Source organism: Lagenorhynchus albirostris, chromosome 1 (assembly GCF_949774975.1).
Source record: "Lagenorhynchus albirostris chromosome 1, mLagAlb1.1, whole genome shotgun sequence".
Classification (NCBI taxonomy): Eukaryota; Metazoa; Chordata; class Mammalia; order Artiodactyla; family Delphinidae; genus Lagenorhynchus; species Lagenorhynchus albirostris.
Genome location: NC_083095.1, coordinates 113,166,145 through 113,183,255, shown reverse-complemented (window position 1 = coordinate 113,183,255; position 17,111 = coordinate 113,166,145). Strand labels below are relative to the sequence as shown.

The 17,111-nt window shown below is 35.3% G+C and overlaps 1 protein-coding gene across 2 annotated transcripts in view; it reads right to left on the bottom strand.

Annotated features, from left to right (window-relative positions):
* The window catches only part of UNC13C (unc-13 homolog C), a 598,728-nt gene that overhangs the window by 335,437 nt on the left and 246,180 nt on the right, over positions 1–17,111 (bottom strand). For both annotated transcript variants that reach the window (XM_060169334.1, XM_060169325.1), the window contains 3 exons: positions 8,937–9,106; positions 6,075–6,190; positions 3,814–3,977 (listed from right to left, as the gene is read on the bottom strand). In XM_060169334.1, coding sequence (XP_060025317.1) covers positions 3,814–3,977; positions 6,075–6,190; positions 8,937–9,106 — 450 coding nt within the window. The remainder of the gene's footprint in view (positions 1–3,813; positions 3,978–6,074; positions 6,191–8,936; positions 9,107–17,111) is intronic.

Below are 17,111 nucleotides of genomic sequence, written 5' to 3'. Positions count from 1 at the left end.
AAGCCACCATCACACTGATACCAAAACCAGACAAAGATACCACCAGAAAGGAAAATTACAGGCCAACATCTTTGATGACTATAGATGCAAAAATTCTCAACAAAATATTAGCAAATCAAGTCCAACAACACATAAAAAAGATCATACACCATGACCAAGTGGGATTCACCCCAAGTTCACAAGCATGGTTCAACATATGCAAATTAATCAATGTAATACACCACATTAGCAAAAGAAAAGTCAAAAACAACATGATCATCTCAATAGATGCAGAAAAATCGTTTGACAAAATTCAATATCTATTCATGGTAAAAACTCTTACAAAAGTGGGTATAGAGGGAACATATCTCAACATAAAAAAAACTATTTATGACAAACCCACAACCAATATAACACTCAATGGTGAAAAGCTGAAAGCCATCCTGCTAAAATCTGGGACAAGCCAAGGATGCCCACTCTCACCACTTCTATTCAATGTAGTATTGGAAGTCCTAGTGACAGCAATCAGACAAGAAAAAGAAATAAAAGGTATCCAAACTGGAAGGGAAGAGGTAAAATTGTCACTATATGCAGAAGACATGATACTATATATAGAAAACCCTAATGATTCCACACAAAAACTACTAGATCTAATATATGAATTCAGCAACGTGGCAGGATAGAAGATTAACATTCAGAAATCAGTTGCATTTTTTTACACTAACAATGAAATATCAGAAAGGGAATGTAAAAAAAATAACTTTTAAAATCGCACCAAAAAAATAAAATGCCTAGGAATAAATCCTGACCAAGGAGGTGAAAGACTTGTATGCTGAGAATATTAAAACATTAATAAAGGAAATAAAAGAGGATTCAAAGAAATGGAAGGATATCCCATGCTCTTGGATTGGAAGAATTAATATTGTTAAAATGGCAATACTACCCAAAGCAATCTACAGATTTAATGTGATCCCTATCAATATACCCATGATATTTTTCACAGGAGTAGAACAAATAATCCAAAATTTTATATGGAACTATAAAAGACCCAGAATTTCCAAAAGAAATCCTGAGGAAAAATAACAAAGCAGGAGGCATAACTCTCCCAGACTTCAGACAATACTACAAAGCTACAGTAATCAAAACAGTGTGGTATTGGTATAAAAACGGATAATGGGGGAAAAACGGATCAATGGGGGAAAAAATGGAGAGCCCAGAAATAAACCCACACACCTATGGCCAATTTATCTTCAACAAAGGAGGCAAGAATATAAAATGGGAAAAAGACAGTCTCTTCAGCAATTGGTGCTGGGAAAGTTGGACAGATGCATGTAAATCAATGAAGTTAGAACACACCCTCACACCATGCTCAAAAATAAACTCAAAATGGCTTAAAGACTTATTTAACATAAGACATGATATGATGAACTCCTATAAGAGAGCACAGGCAAAACATTCTCTGACATAAATCATACCGTATTTTCATAGGTCAGTCTCCCAAGGCAATAGAAATAAAACCAAAAATAAACAAATGGGACCTAATCAAACTTACAAGCTTTTATGCAGCAAAAACCATACAAAAAAACCAAAAAGACAACCTATGGAATGGGAGAAAATATTTGCAAATGATGCGATCAACAAGGGCTTAATCTCTAAAATACACAACACATATTGTATGCAGCTCATACAACACAACAACAAAAAAACAAACAACCCAATTGAAAAATGGGCGGAAGACCTTAATAGACATTTCTCCAAAGAAGACATACAGATGGCCAATAGGCACATGAAAAGATGCTCAACATCACTAATTATTAGAGAAATGCAAATCAAAGCTACAATGAGGTACCACCTCACACCAGTCAGAATGGCCATCATTAAAAAGTTTACAAATAACAAATGCTGGAGAGAGTATGGAGAAAAGGGAATGTTCCTACACTGTTGGTGGGAATGTAAGTTGGTGCAGCCACTGTGGAAAACAGCATGGAAGTTCCTCAGAAAACTAAAATTAGAACTACCATATGATCCAGCAATCCCATTCCTGGGCATATACCCAGACAAAACTACAATTCAAAAAGATACAAGCACCCCTATGTTCATAGCAGCGATGTTCACAATAGCCAAGACATGAAAACAACCTAAATGTCCACTGACAGATGAATGGATAAAGAAGATATAGTATGTACATACAATGGAATACTAAAAAAGAATGAAATAATGCCATTTTCAGCAACATGGATGTAACTAGAGATTATAATACTAAGTGAAGTCAGAAAGAGAAAGACAAATACCATATAGTATCACTTATATGTGGAATCTAAAATATGGCACAAAAGAACCTACCTACAAAACAGAAACAGACTCACAGACATACAGAACAGACTTGTGGTTGCCAAGGGGGAGTGGGAAAGGGAGAGGGGTCAACTGGGAGTCTGGGGTTAGTAGATGCCAACTATTACATTTAGAATGGATAAACAGCAAGGTCCTACTGTATAGCACAGAGAACTACATCCAATCTCCTGGGATAAACCATAATGGAAAAGAAGATAAAAAAGAATGGATATATGTGTATAACTGAGTCACTTTGCTATACAGCAGAAATTAGCACAACATTGTAAATCAACTACACTTCAATTAAAAGAAAAAGGAGTGAGCTCCCAGTTACTGCAGGTGAGCAAACAAAGGGATGATAACAACTAGTGAGGGATGCAAAAACAGGGTTTCCTGATTCAGAGGAAGTTTCAACTGGGTGACCTCTAAGTTCCTCTTCATACCTAAGAATCTGTAAGCCTTTGTTATTTAGCATGAGGACATTCTGTAAACTGAAAAAGCATACACTATCAGAAAATTTTAAAAAATCATTCTTACATATGATGTTCTAGAAATATGACTGTTGATTAAATTCTCTGAGCAATAAACCTTGAAGATTTTGGTCTAATATATCCATCAGGTTGGCTGAAAATGATTGACTATCTGGGCCAGTATCTATTCTGTTCACATGAAAATATGATTTGATCTCTAATATGAAAAAATAGTCCTAATATATGTACATAGTTTACATATTATACATGGTTTATATCTGAACAGAATGCACTTATAAACTTAGACCAGGTTTCAAAAGATAAACTCTGGACAAGTAATATAACCCCATTCTAAATCCTTACTGAAACTCCTCAGTAAGGGGTGTGTTTCTGTATGGCTCACTTCTACAGGATCACATTTACTGTAGTGTTTGGGTTCTACGGGTGGTCAATAAATCTTGGTTTCGCCAAAGTAGCAGCACTGAGATAAATATAGGAAGGAAGGATATAGTCTAAAGTTACGGTCAACACCATAAGGACTCTAGATGTGTCTCTGATGCTAACAGGCTCTGGAACCTTGGACGACTCACTTTAATCATCAGGCTTTAGTTTTCTCAGATATCAAGTAAGGCATTGGTTCTCTAACTTCAGAGTGTACGAGAATCACGTGTTGGGAATATTAAAACACAGATCGCTGGGCCTCCCCTTTAGAGGTTCTGACTCAATAGGTCTGAAGTAAGGTAGAAATTTTACATTTCTAAGTTCCCAGGTGCTGCTAATGCTGCTAGTCAAAGAACAGCACATGGGAATGGAATAAGAATTGGGAAGATGAGGGTAGTGAGTTACCAAATCCTTAATACTTTATAGCTGTAATAGAGAAAGTAGCCAGCATCCAATCAATTACATCCAAAATGTAACTGTCTTTTTAATCAAAATTTCATTTGATTTAGAAGAAGGGAAATGAACACTCTTTCTAGTCCCCCTTTGGATTTCAACAGAGATTTTGATAATGTAAATGTTCTATAATACTTACGTCATAGCTTGATAAATGGATTCAATCCCGTAACGCATGGCAAATTCATCAACTATTTCTTGGGAGGCATCATCAAAGAAAACCTTCCAGGCTTCATCCCCTTTGACCTCTGGGATTTTCACTCCACCATTAGATTTCACTTCAGTCAAGTAATGGAACAAATTCTAAAAGTAAGTGGTTTTCAAATGTTCAGTTTTCTCAGACTAGGCCAGATATATTTAACTGTAACTTTCAGTCAATTATACTTATAATTGCATATGTTTCATCAGCATCTATAAATAATAGAAATGTCTCAGATTTTCATTCTAACGTACCTCATCTTTATACAAATTCTGATTTTATTTCTGTCTAAGTTTATACGGAATCAATGATTTAAGTGTTTCAGATATACCAAAATCATTTTAGAAGGAAGTAAATGTTTTTTCATGTAAACACTTCTACATTCTGGAACATCTTTTGCATTCATGGGCTCTGAGTAAATTACAAAGCTCTGGACGAATAATGTGGTTGGGCTATGTTAATACACACTCTAGGTATGCAAACAATACGAAAGGACTTTGGCTGCAAAATGGCATGAGTCATGACAATGAATTCAGGTTGAAAATAAATATTTTTAGAACTTTGAAATGAAAAAAATCACTACAAAGAATTCCTTTCTGCTTCGAAGAAGTTGAGAAACTGCTGCATGGAGGCAGCCTTGGATTTCATTTCTTTTTGTGTCTTGGACCAACAGAAGACTCTGAAAAACAAAGCATGATGCTCTTCCTGTGATCCTAAATCTCTACCCACATTTTAAGGCCAGTGTTGGCTCCCCATCCTGCCAGTTCAAGGGATTTATTGTCTAAAAACTGAACCACCTTTCTTGATGGATTATCACTGGCTATACTGGAGTCAGGACATTAAGGCTTGGTTCTCTATCTAATGACTGTATAATGTGTAAATGACTTAAATATTGTTCCTCATGTCCTTCTTTAGTAAAATAGAGGTGAAAATAATTACATATATACATTTTCATACATATATTTAGGAAAAATCATGTACAAAGGCAAAGATTCTCCCAGCTATCTTTTTCTTTCTTAGGAAGGTACTTCCTCTGTACCCTTTGAACATGGGAAAAGGCATATTCCTCAGCTTCACTTCATATTTTTTGATACACGGGATGTGTCATTTGGATCAGGGAAAAGCTCTGGTGACATGTCTAACTAAGCTCTCAGTTGCAAAGCATCCAATAATAAAAGCCCAAGATTATCTGTCTGTGCATTTACACTGAGGCGCAAACGGGAACTGATGAATCTGCCCTTTTGACTCAAATTGGGTGGTCTCTACCTCTCTCTAAGCCAGCCAGGCTCCTTCTATTGGGTAGTATATTCTCTACTATCCATGGAAGGAAAACTACATTCTGATGCTCGCCACCCAGATGTGTTTGTGCAAAGGGTAGTTAAAATGGAGGAGGCTTCAGTATGTATAAAGCCCTCTGTTGTACTCAGAAAAAGAAAGACAAAATTACTGCTAATTACATTAGCTCTCCAAAGCCATTGCTACAACGTCAGAATTTTTATATTTAATAGATAATACTAATTAAATCTTCAACAAAATCTGAACACTTACTCAGAATTCTCAAAAACTATCATGATTTGGATCCTCTCCTCCATTATTAAAGTACTATATATTTACACTGCTTCCAAAATATCATGACTTATTTCTTCAATGAATGCTTTCTAATATTCTTCTTCCTCCCTGGAAGAATGGTAATTTAATTTGGTCTACTTGTTCATTATCACCTTATTGCCTCATTTATTAAAACCCGCCTCGTATGTTTGTTCTAAAGCTCATTCAAAGACAACCAGCTCGGGCTTCCCTGGTGGCGCAGTGGTTGAGAGTCCACCTGCCGATGCAGGGGACACGGGTTCGTGCCCTGGTCCGGGAAGATCCCACATGCCGCGCAGTGGCTGGGCCCGTGAGCCATGGCCACTGAGCCTGCGCGTCTGGAGCCTGTGCTCCGCAACGGGAGAGGCCACAGCAGTGAGAGGTCCGCGTATCGCAAGAAATTAAAAAAAGACAACCAGTTCTCTCTTCAGGGGGTAATACATAGGCTATGTGATACCCTAGCACATCACTTGCTATAGTACAGAGTAAGAACTTCAGGGACAATTTTACAAACCTAATTCAATTCTATTTTTAAAACGAATACTTTGTTGCATGAACCATAAACAATACAGTCTTTCCTAGGTTTTGTTATTAATACAATTCAATTTACTTACCTCATGTAAACATGTATATTGTAAATGATACGGAGCAACCTTCTCCTCTCCTTTTATTTCCACATTGATTTTTAATCGAATGGCCCCAGACACAGCTGATTTATCTGTTCGTTTCTCTGATAAAGCAAAAAATAACTGGTCAGTGATTTTTGACATCATGTTTCTTATACAAGTTCTCGAAAGCTTTAAAAAAGGGCTTATATTGCTAAAAGCCATTTTTCTAGATCAGGTTTGATTAACCATAATGATTCTGCTAAATACAATTTAAAAGAATGTGCCTAGTATGTCGCTGGGATTGTCAAACTGTGATATAAATATTTCAAATAGAAAAGCTCAACCAGAAGACCCTACCATTCTGATATAAATTTCTGTGTACTAGATCAGTTTATACAATGAAATTAATTATTTGAGCAATTAAAAGCAAAATAACTAAAAGAAAAAATCAATGAGGAAAGTATTTTATCTAAAAGCCCCACTCTTTCTTTCTGTCCTTGACAAAATGAGTCAAAGCTCTAACAGAAACATTTGTTATTAGGTTTCTTTGTCAGTGATTCATGAAGACCTATAGTCTACAGCCTGTGTTTACTTATGTGTTAGATTCACTTTTTCTTTGAATGGAATCAGTATGTAGCCAATTCAGTCTAATAATGTGTGTGTAAGTGTATGCACGTGTGTCTAATATGAACTGGGTAGTAGCTCTGAGAGAAAGAAAAGCATAGTCACAAAACTCCTACAGTGTGAATGTAGGTAGGAGACCTATGTCTGATACCTACTGCCCTGATGAAACACATAAAGGAGCAAGCTGACCCATCTCAAAAACAAAAGATAAAGAGAGAGAGTGACGCAAAGTCAGCGGTGAAGACTTCTTTAATTGCCCCTTTTTCTAAGCATAACTGTATTTTTAGCCAAATAAGATACAGTTAAATCACATAGGCCACTTTCTTCTTGTGGAATGTCTGATGACTTTCATCGTTAATATTTAATAGTCATTGTGTTGTGAAGTTTCTTCCCTTAGGACTGCCAGGATCTTGAGAGTTTCTCCTATTGCCTGGGAGATAGTGGATTCTCAACAAATGCTGAAGTTCTCTGCTGAAGCCAAGAGAAAGTCAAGTCCTGAGACCTTTTTGTCACAGACCTTTTCCTGGAATCACAGGGGAACATTTTAACTACCATCATCACAATGGATCCATGGGACACAGGCTCTGCTTAGATGCCTAGGTCTTTTGGCCAAGTCCTCCTTCCATGGTGGAATGGATTCTAAGTAATGAGGAAGGAAGAACATTGCACAAAGAATGAAAATATGGTACTAATGGGGATGGAACCCACTGTGGGATTTTATACAAAGCTAAGACCTGTTCTCTCTCCTTCTAAAGGTTAAACATCAGCAATGACAGCACAAAAGTATGAATTGAGGATGAGCAGGCAAAGGTGTCCATGTTTGTTGCATCATGTTTTTCTTTCCATAGACTGAAGGACTGTTTCTGCACAAGAGCTGGGTGGCAGATTTTATTAAAAGCACATTCAAATTCTTTTGCAAACTAAATATACCCTTGTAAGTTTTGTCAAAAGAATAATTTGAGGAATTTCTGTTCTGAATTCTAACTCCCTCAATTCAAGAACATGTTAACTTATTACAAAAAATAAAAACTCACGTAGGCAAGCCTCTTTAATTAAAACGCAACCTATGAGTATTGTGCAGAGTTAATGCCCTGAAGTTTACCCTTGCCTAACATCTCTGTTTTCATATATAAAGTTATTTAATAGTATAAACAAGATACAGGAGGATTATCATTATAAGTGAAGCAAAACCTCTATGCCAATAATGAAGAAGCACCAATTTTCTTTAAAGATTTCCTCAAAATAAAATATTTTTTGATAACGAGTTTTTAGTCTAGCTTGAATCATCTATGTTCAGAGAAGTTATATATCTCTCCTTCTTTAAATTATTATATAATTCAGATATTTATTAATTTTGTGGCCTTACCCCTTTACTTTGCCAAATATTACGTTACTTGAAGTACGTAGGTTTTTAAAAAGTCAAAAGCACTCTTTAATTCGCTAAGATAAGTTGGTATCCTAAATGGAAACACTTCGTAATCCTGGGAGCATGTAAACCTTTCTTAGATTCACAACCAGACCTTAAAAATTTAATTAAAACATTTCAGATGATATGATAAAGCCATTTTGGATCATATCCTTTATAGAAAATGAGGCGATCCATATATATTTACTATTATTAAGTCAGCACTGAAGATTCTAGCTTATTATTCAATTGTAGTAAAAGTCAAATTAAAACTTATCTTTATTCAATTCTTGGTTCCATAATAAAATTCCATTTTAAAATCATGCCAATTAAACATATTCTCAAGATCTTCATCATCAGAATAAGCAGAAGTCCACATGTGTATCTGGCTTTGCCTGCTAAAGCCTACTTTTATATCATCTTTGCAAAATATCCAAAATACACTTTTCCTTTATTGCCAAAATTCATTAAGGGACTAAAAGGAAATAAGTCAGACATTATAAAGTCATAGGTTATTTATTTTCTACACATTTGGCAAGGTTTTTTGAAGCTATACTTTATGAATTAAAAATTCAGAATGGGATATTTTTCTCCTAAAAGACACCCAGTTGATTCCTAGAAAGACTTTTCTCTTTTCATCTCAAATTTACCAATATCTTTCAATAATACAGAGTTTGAATAATTACCACCTTAATTTCTAATGAAACTAAACTGCCTGAAGTCCATGAGAATGTTCAAGAAAAGCACTGGTTATTTTTACCTATACAGGAATATAATACCTTCCACAGATATTCTGGAATTTTATTTAACATTTTTCAAGTAGATATAAAGACAGTCACCTAAATTGTACCAGACATCCATTTCTCCACTCAGGGTCCTCACTTCTACAATTGTTTGTCCCAGAAAATCATCTGACTCCTTTTTGAAATGTTGCTTCACTCTGGATTTAATGTCATCATCTTCATCCCACACTCTGACTTTGATTCGATCTGTGGAGTTATGGCACTCACTGAAAACAGATGTGGATAAGTTAATAACCAGTGATAACTTCTCTAAATGGCATCTGATGTTAGCAACTTGTTTTAAATCTATCTAGCCAGAAAGGCATAGTATATTACATAGTAAATAAGATTTCCCACAGACTATTCCACCCATGGGATGTTGCAGGTATCAGGGATATTGAAAAAAAGTTGTGATAGTTAAGTAATGTTAATAAGAGAAAATCCTACCCCATTCCATTCTATTTCCTTTAATTGAACTGGACGTAATCAAATATGGATCAGAAATCTTTGGGATATTTTCTCTAAGGTATATTTCTTATTTGCAACAGTTATCTATGATAACATGTCCATGCTCAGAAAATTCTGTACCATAAAGATAACTTAATTGCAATGGGTGTTGAGGAAGTGGACATCACAGAGTCCTATTGATAAGCTAAAAATCCCAGGAAGCATGTAAGATATTGTTAAATCAAATCATCACATACGGATACCCAGCATCTTTAAACATTCTCCTTCCATTTTGGCTACATTTCTCCTTATGTTCCTCGTCTTCTCAAGACAAGCTAGATCAAATACATTCTTAGATTCCTTTGTAGTTACGGTCCAGATATTTGCCCTGCATTCAAGCAAGATCTGAACTCAAATTGAGCAAAGCGAGCCAGTGACTGTATTGTGGGGTTTTGCTCTTTCGGCAACAATAGTGGTGGTCTTTTGTACTTTATTGTAGAGTCTCCACTATTCAGTCCTGAGGGACAAAGTATTGATCAATGGTGGCAATGATGTTTTTTCCAAAGAAACCCCATGATATAATTGGACATTGTTTGTGCACAGTAGATTTAGAGGTGGGCATTTGGACCTCTCCAAAAATTCCTGAGTGACCTAAGAGTCTATGAAATAATTTTTTTTTCTGTGTAAGCTAACTAGAGTAGATTCTGTTGTTTGCAACTAAGAATACTGATCAATGAAATAATTTTTAAAGAATGAAGGGAGCTTCAATGATAGGCCTTAAAATGTGAAACTGACTCTCTGGAGGAGACAATGAGGGCAAACAGTGAAGATTTAATTACCTCAGGCTCGAAAGCTAATGCATTTTGAAATGCAGTAGCGAAACTGCTGGTCAAACTTTTGCTTGCTATACTTTGGAACTGTGACCACATGCCAACTGAAGCTTTTTTATTAGCGTGAATGGTAGGAATAAAATTCAGAATACTGGCATGTGCTTATTAAATCTTGCTGCTTTCAAAAGTGTACTGTGGTAGAGATGCACTCAAACTAGAGCTAGAGAGTCTCTAAGCAGAGATGCCAAGGGAGCACAGCTACCTTTCCCTACAAGCAGAGGCTCACTCTGCTTGTGTCCTGCAATATAAATTGACTGAGAATATCATAATTTGGAACCTTGCAGGGTTGAGAACAGCCAGCTGCTTCTGTATACAAAATGTATGTATACAAGCAGAGGTTTCTGAGTGCAACTTCAAAAACATACGAAACTGTTGCCCCAGGGTGTTTCATACACTTTCCTTTGGGAAATCTCTAAGTGACAATGAAGGGGAACTTAGTGGCAAAGATCACATTAATGGTGTTGCACCTTGGCAGGCAGTTTTGCAGGGGCTGAGGCAGCAGCCATTAGGTTAAGAGTGAGGAATTGGTCAGAACAAAGGAGTCAGTAGCAACAAGTTACATTTTCCAGGCTGATGTGGTTACTCATAAAGTGGTCTTGAAACTCACCTCCTGGAAGCCTGGTAAAATTTCCAGAGCATGGTATTTCCAAATGTGCCTCAGGCTCACTACAGCTGTATTTAAAGTAATTTCTGGGTCCTTGAACTCACAGCGAAAGGAAATGGACTCCAAGGCGAATCTCTTCCCAGCTAGGAAAACCATTTACCTGGATTTCCTGGGATGGTCCCAATTTATGGTTTGATAGATATGCAATGCCTTTTAATTCTTTTTGGAGCCCTCTTTCTTTTACTTTCTTTTACTTTCTTTTACTAGTAGGCATTGGCACATTGGTCAAGGAAGGTCTCCCCAGATGTAGAACCAAGGACTTGGAGAAAAAAGATAAAAGAAATTCGCCAAGAAAGAAGTACCAGGGCCTGCCAAATTGGCTAGCCAACTAACTACTTCTGCTGCTAGCATCAGGAAGTCCTGAGTAACCCACCCAGCAGGACTCTATTATATTTGCTATGTACCACCGACAGTCATATATTTTCTACATTCCCTCTTACTGAATAAGACTTTTTAAATTGCTATTATCCTATTTTCTTCTCTCTCCACAGTAATACATTGGGAATGTTAGAAGAAGATGACTTGTCTTTAGTGTATAGACCTAAGGATCACAAAGAACCAAACATGTAGCTGAGGCAGAGATTACCCAAATATCCTAGACTTCAAGCTAAATACAGTAACTGGATATAATTTGGGGATTATCTGCCTTGGAAGACAGAGGATGAATTCATTTTATTTGAAGTCCAGAGAAAGATATAAATATTATGTATAAATATAGAATGCTCAGAGAGGTGGAAGGTGACAGATACAGTAAGTTCATTCACTCAGCAACCTTTTAAGACCTCCTTCCCTTTCCTGCTTTTGTGAAATATCCCAGTCTCCCTTGCAACTAGAGATGACCACTTGACATAGTTCTGCCAATGAGATATAAGCAAAAATCTTCTTGCCCTATTCTGTTTTCTTCTTTTATTACTCTGGAACATGCATGTAGAACATTCTCCACTAAAGATGATAAAACAGGAAGATAGATTTAGCTTTTATCTTCAATGGAATAATTGAGTTACCAAACTAGCCCTCAAATGCCTATACCTGGAATTCTTGTTGAATGAAATAAATAAATCTCTTTTTGACTAAGCCACAATCATGGCTTAATATGAAGCTGAATAAAATTCTAATTGAATCAGTGGGAAGATAATTAAATATCTACCAAGTTCATTTTGTTTGATTATATATTAAATGATTTAAAATGCTTAATTTATTAACTCTTACTATTTTTGTACTTGCTGTTTTATTCCTTAACTATTTAACATGTGTTTCACAAACCTTGACTTTTATGAAAATATAAAGGCTTGCAGTTTAGATGGGAAACTGGAGGCTTATGTAAGAAAATTTGACAGAAATATTTTTACACACAAGGGAAAAGTCTATCACATAAAATAGAAAAAGCATACTCCCATTAAATCTTACTCCACTAGATCATTCCCCACCTGATTAATTAGCTAACAAAGACTCCTGGTTTAGTTCACCAGCTTGTGATTTGGCCTTTCTATAAGAAGAGAATAAGATATTTTACTGCACAAACTCTTGGTAAATAAAATAAGTATTATTAAAGCCATTTGCTTTGTAGTTTTTTTTTAACTAAAAACAATCTGCACCTTAAAGAGTAGTTCATATGTCTAATTTTGTGTTTTTTCATTGTTAAAGAGAGGAATGGTTTGGTTTCCATGGGAATAAGTTATTTTATTCTTTCCCAAATTAAAGCAAAGCGTTTCCCCCTTCTGGACTCAGAATTATTGTGTGTGTTTGTGTTCTGTTTTTTCTTTATTTTTGTTTTCAGTTCACAGATACCCTATCTCTGTACAGCCAATCACTATTTGGCCAATTTTCTTTTGGCAGCCATCCAAAAGACTAATTTCCTTATAATTATTTATTCCAAATTTGAAAATGGTCTTACTGTAAACATTTTTAGATTTAGAGTTTCCTGGATATGGCCCAAATACATATCTCCTATAATTAAGGCAAAACAAAAAACAAAGACAAAAGGCAAATTAAAAAAAACAAAGCAAAACAAATCCCAAACCCACTCCTTACCCAATTTATAAGAGTTTAACCTATTCTGAGAAGGACTGCTTTACCTAGAGAAATGCCCATGAATTTCATAAAGCCAATAAAGCCTGATTTCAATGGAACAATGAGCTGTTGCTCAAGCAGTCATCCTCCAATGGGAAGTCATTACAAAAGTAGTGTATGAGCAAATGACCATTCAAAAATGAGAACCGTACCTATAGTCAAGCTAGTTCTAATGAAGCAACCAAAATACATCTCACACAGCAACTATATCAGAAAAAAAGCCAATAGTAAATTATGTTGCCATTAAAAATCATGTTCTTTAAGAGTTTATAAAATTCTAGCTATATATTTTAAGTATAGTAAATGAAATTTCTATAATATTTTAATGCTATTATACCAGATTTTGTTAATAGACACATTAATAAGAGCTATTAAATATATATGTGTTTTTATATACATATATACCCATATATGTGTATGTATATATATATGCATTGAAACAAGCTGTAAGGTTATATGTCAAAATATAGGTGGTAAAATTAGTGAAAATTTTTATTTTATTCTTTACATTTTCCTATCACAATCAACAAAATTGTATTTTAAAATATCTAGTAATTGTAAATAATCTCATTTCAACTCAAGCTGGAAGTCAGGGCATTGACGGAGAAAATCATCAGCCAGAAACCTGCAAGAGCCATCCTTAGGCAAAGCAGCAGCAGCCTTTCAGGCAGTGACTGAATTCTCTAGTTACAGCTTAGTTCCTTAAACTCTGACCCACCAAATGGAAATATGTGAGACACCTGATGTGCACATTTCCTCTCAGTGATTTATTATGAATTACGTAACCCACTTCCATTACAGTATATGTGTCTTGTTATTGAATTAAGAGCCCTAACCCTATTATCTTTTAATTGTATTACAACAGATAGACAAACTCTAAGTTCAAAACCCAGTGCCAGTGCACAGTGACTTTCCCCACTGCATTTATCAAGGACAATTTAATTATGGGAATTAGGATGGAAAAAAAACCCCTGGTCCTCAACATTTTACTTTTGTTTAAGTTTTTCTGAGGATATTCTATGTAGTAATTGGACGCTGTAGATCCATTCCATTAATCAATGACATGGAAGACGAAAGAATGAGACTAAGAAATAAATTATATTATTAGAGGCACTTTTGTAAAAGAAAAGGAGCTGAAGAGGAATTCATATGCTGACATTTAAGGATTGGTTGAATGAAGTCCTAGTACTGTAATAGGCCAGAGAACCAAAGGACAAAGTATGATCTTATAAGATATACCAATTTTCCTGACCCACCTTCCAGCCCCACAATTAGACCATCAATACCTCAAAGTCCTGTATTCTATTTTTATATCTAATATTTCCTTCACAGTTACTAATGTAGCAGATAAATTTATTTTAATAGCTGTTTTGAGACTTATTCAATATTAAATATTACAAAATATTAATTATGTTAAAATAATAAAGGTAAGAAACTGGTTTGTTTAGAAAAATACTTTATTGTCCATTTTGCTGTGCAAAGAGAGAACACTTAGGGAGAGAGATCAGAAAACAGGAAGATCTATATGATATCACTTTTAGGTGGAATCTAAAAATCTGAACTAATAAAAACAGAGAGCAAAATAATGGTTACCAGGGGCTGGAAGGTGGGGAAATAGGAGAGATGTTGTTTAAGAGTACAAAATAGTCGATAAATAAGTCCTAGAGATCTAATGCACAATATAGTGAATATAGACAACAATATTATATTAATCACCAAACTTGCTAAGAGACTAGATCTTAATTATTCCCACGACAAAAATGGTTATGGTAATCATGTGATGTGATAGAGGAATTAGTTAATGCTACAATGGCAATCATATTATAATATACAAATGTATCAAATCAACATATTTTTCCTTAAATTTACACAGTGTTATATGCCAAATATAATTTAAAAAGAAACAACACGTAGAAAACAGGAGAATCAAATTACTCTTTCAAAGAATAGGAGAAATATATATGCATGCGAATGTGTGCGTGTGCGTGTGCGTGTGTGTGTGCGTGCACGCGATAGGGATGGTTTCTACTCACCACCTCTTTGGTTCACCACACGTTTTTCCCAACTCAGACCCTTTGTTCATTGTGTTTCTTAGAGCAAGGATGTCTTTTCCCTACTCCTCTACCTAATGAACACTTAGCTGTCTTTCAAGACTCAGATAAAATATCACCTCTGTGTGAAACTTCCCTAAGAAACATTTTTCCAAACCCTAGTACCTACAGCAAATCGATATGAAAAAACTGTTTATCAGAAACATAAGAGAAATATCATATGTCACAGTAATCATACTCTTCTTTATTGTTGCTCATTAACTATTACAAATGTGCATATTCCAATTAGTGGCTAATTATGCAGCTGAAATCTAACCATTTGCTTTAAGTTGGAAATAAGATCCACTTTGGATATATGTTTGACATTTATTGGACATGTGATTAAAGGCATTATCTTTTCAAACCTGATTTTTCTTTAAGTGGTGACATGCATTTTTTTCTTCAACTAACTTGTCCATAGATAAAGAAGCTGCACAGCAAAAGCTAATGTAAGGAGCCACGGACAGTGTATGTTGTCACTGTTCTGTGGTTGTCCTACTCTAGCTCTAATATTCCAAGGTCTATGATTCATAGAATAAGTTATGCCTTTTTCATTTTACTTTCAAGGCCAATGTGTATTAGGCATGATGGAGTAACAGAACAAACTTGGAAAAAGATCTGCCTGATTCAAATTCCATTTGAGCCACTTACTAGCAATATGACTCTGGGCAAGTTATGCAATTGCACTGAGCCTCCATGCCCAATCTATAAAACTAGAACATTGATATTGATCTTTTAAACATGATTAAATATATAAAAAAACCACAGAACTATGCTGGGCATTTAGCAGGCTTTAATTAGATCTAGCTAACTAATGCAGCTAAGTACATCATTCAAACATATAAATATATTTTGCCTTTAACAGCAATGGACAAGTTACTGAAAATATATAAAACAGGGAATTTTTTAATTAGCCTAATTATCAAAACACTGAAAATTAAATCATTGATATATATTGATGTAATAAAATTTTCTTCAACTATTAAAAACACTGTTTTAGGTGAAGATTTATTTCAGGGCTCTCTATACTGTTCCATTGATCTATATATGTCTGTCTGTATTACAGTACCACACTGTTTCTGTTACTGTAGATTTGTATTATTTTTCCCCATAACAAAATTTTAAGTGTACAGTACAGTATTGTTGGATACAGGTACATGGTTTATAGCTAATCCCAGAACTTCTCTTGCTTAATTACGACTCCGTGCCTACTATTTACAATAGCCAGGACATGGAAGCAACCTACGTGTCCATCAACAGATGAATGGATAAAGAAGATGTGACACATGTACATAATGGAATATAACTCAGCCATAAAAAGAAACGAAATTGAGTTATTTGTAGTGAGGTGGATGGACCTAGAGTCTGGCATACAGAGTGAAATAAGTCAGAAAGAGAAAATTAAATACCGTATGCTAACATGTATATATGGAATCTAAAAAAAATAAATGGTTCTGAAGAACCTAGGGGCAGCACAGGAATAAAGACACAGATGTAAAGAATGGACTTGAGGACACGGGGCAGGGGAAGGGTAAACTGGGACGAAGTGAGAGAGTGGCATGGACATATATACACTACCAAATGTCAAACAGATAACTAGAGGGAAGCAGCCACATAGCACAGGGAGATCAGCTCAGTGCTTTGTGACCAACCTAGAGGGGTGGGATAGGGAGGGTGGGAGGGAGACACAAGAGGGAGGGGATATAGGGATATATGTATATGTATAGTTGATTCACTTTGTTTTACAGCAGCAACTAACACAACAATGTAAAGTAATTATACTCCTATAAAGATGTCAAAAAAAAAAGAAAACTCTGTGCCTACTGATTAGTAACTCCCCATTTCACCCTCTCTCCAGCCCACAGAAACCACCATTCTAGTCTTTAATTCTGTGAATATGATGATTTTAGATATCTCATATAAGTGTAATAATGCAGTATTTGTCTTTCTGTAACTGGCTTAGCATAACATCCTCAAGGTTCATCCCTACTGTCACATATTGCAGAATTTCCTTCTTTTGTAAGGATGAATAATATCCCATTGTATGTATATATCACATTTTCTTTATTCA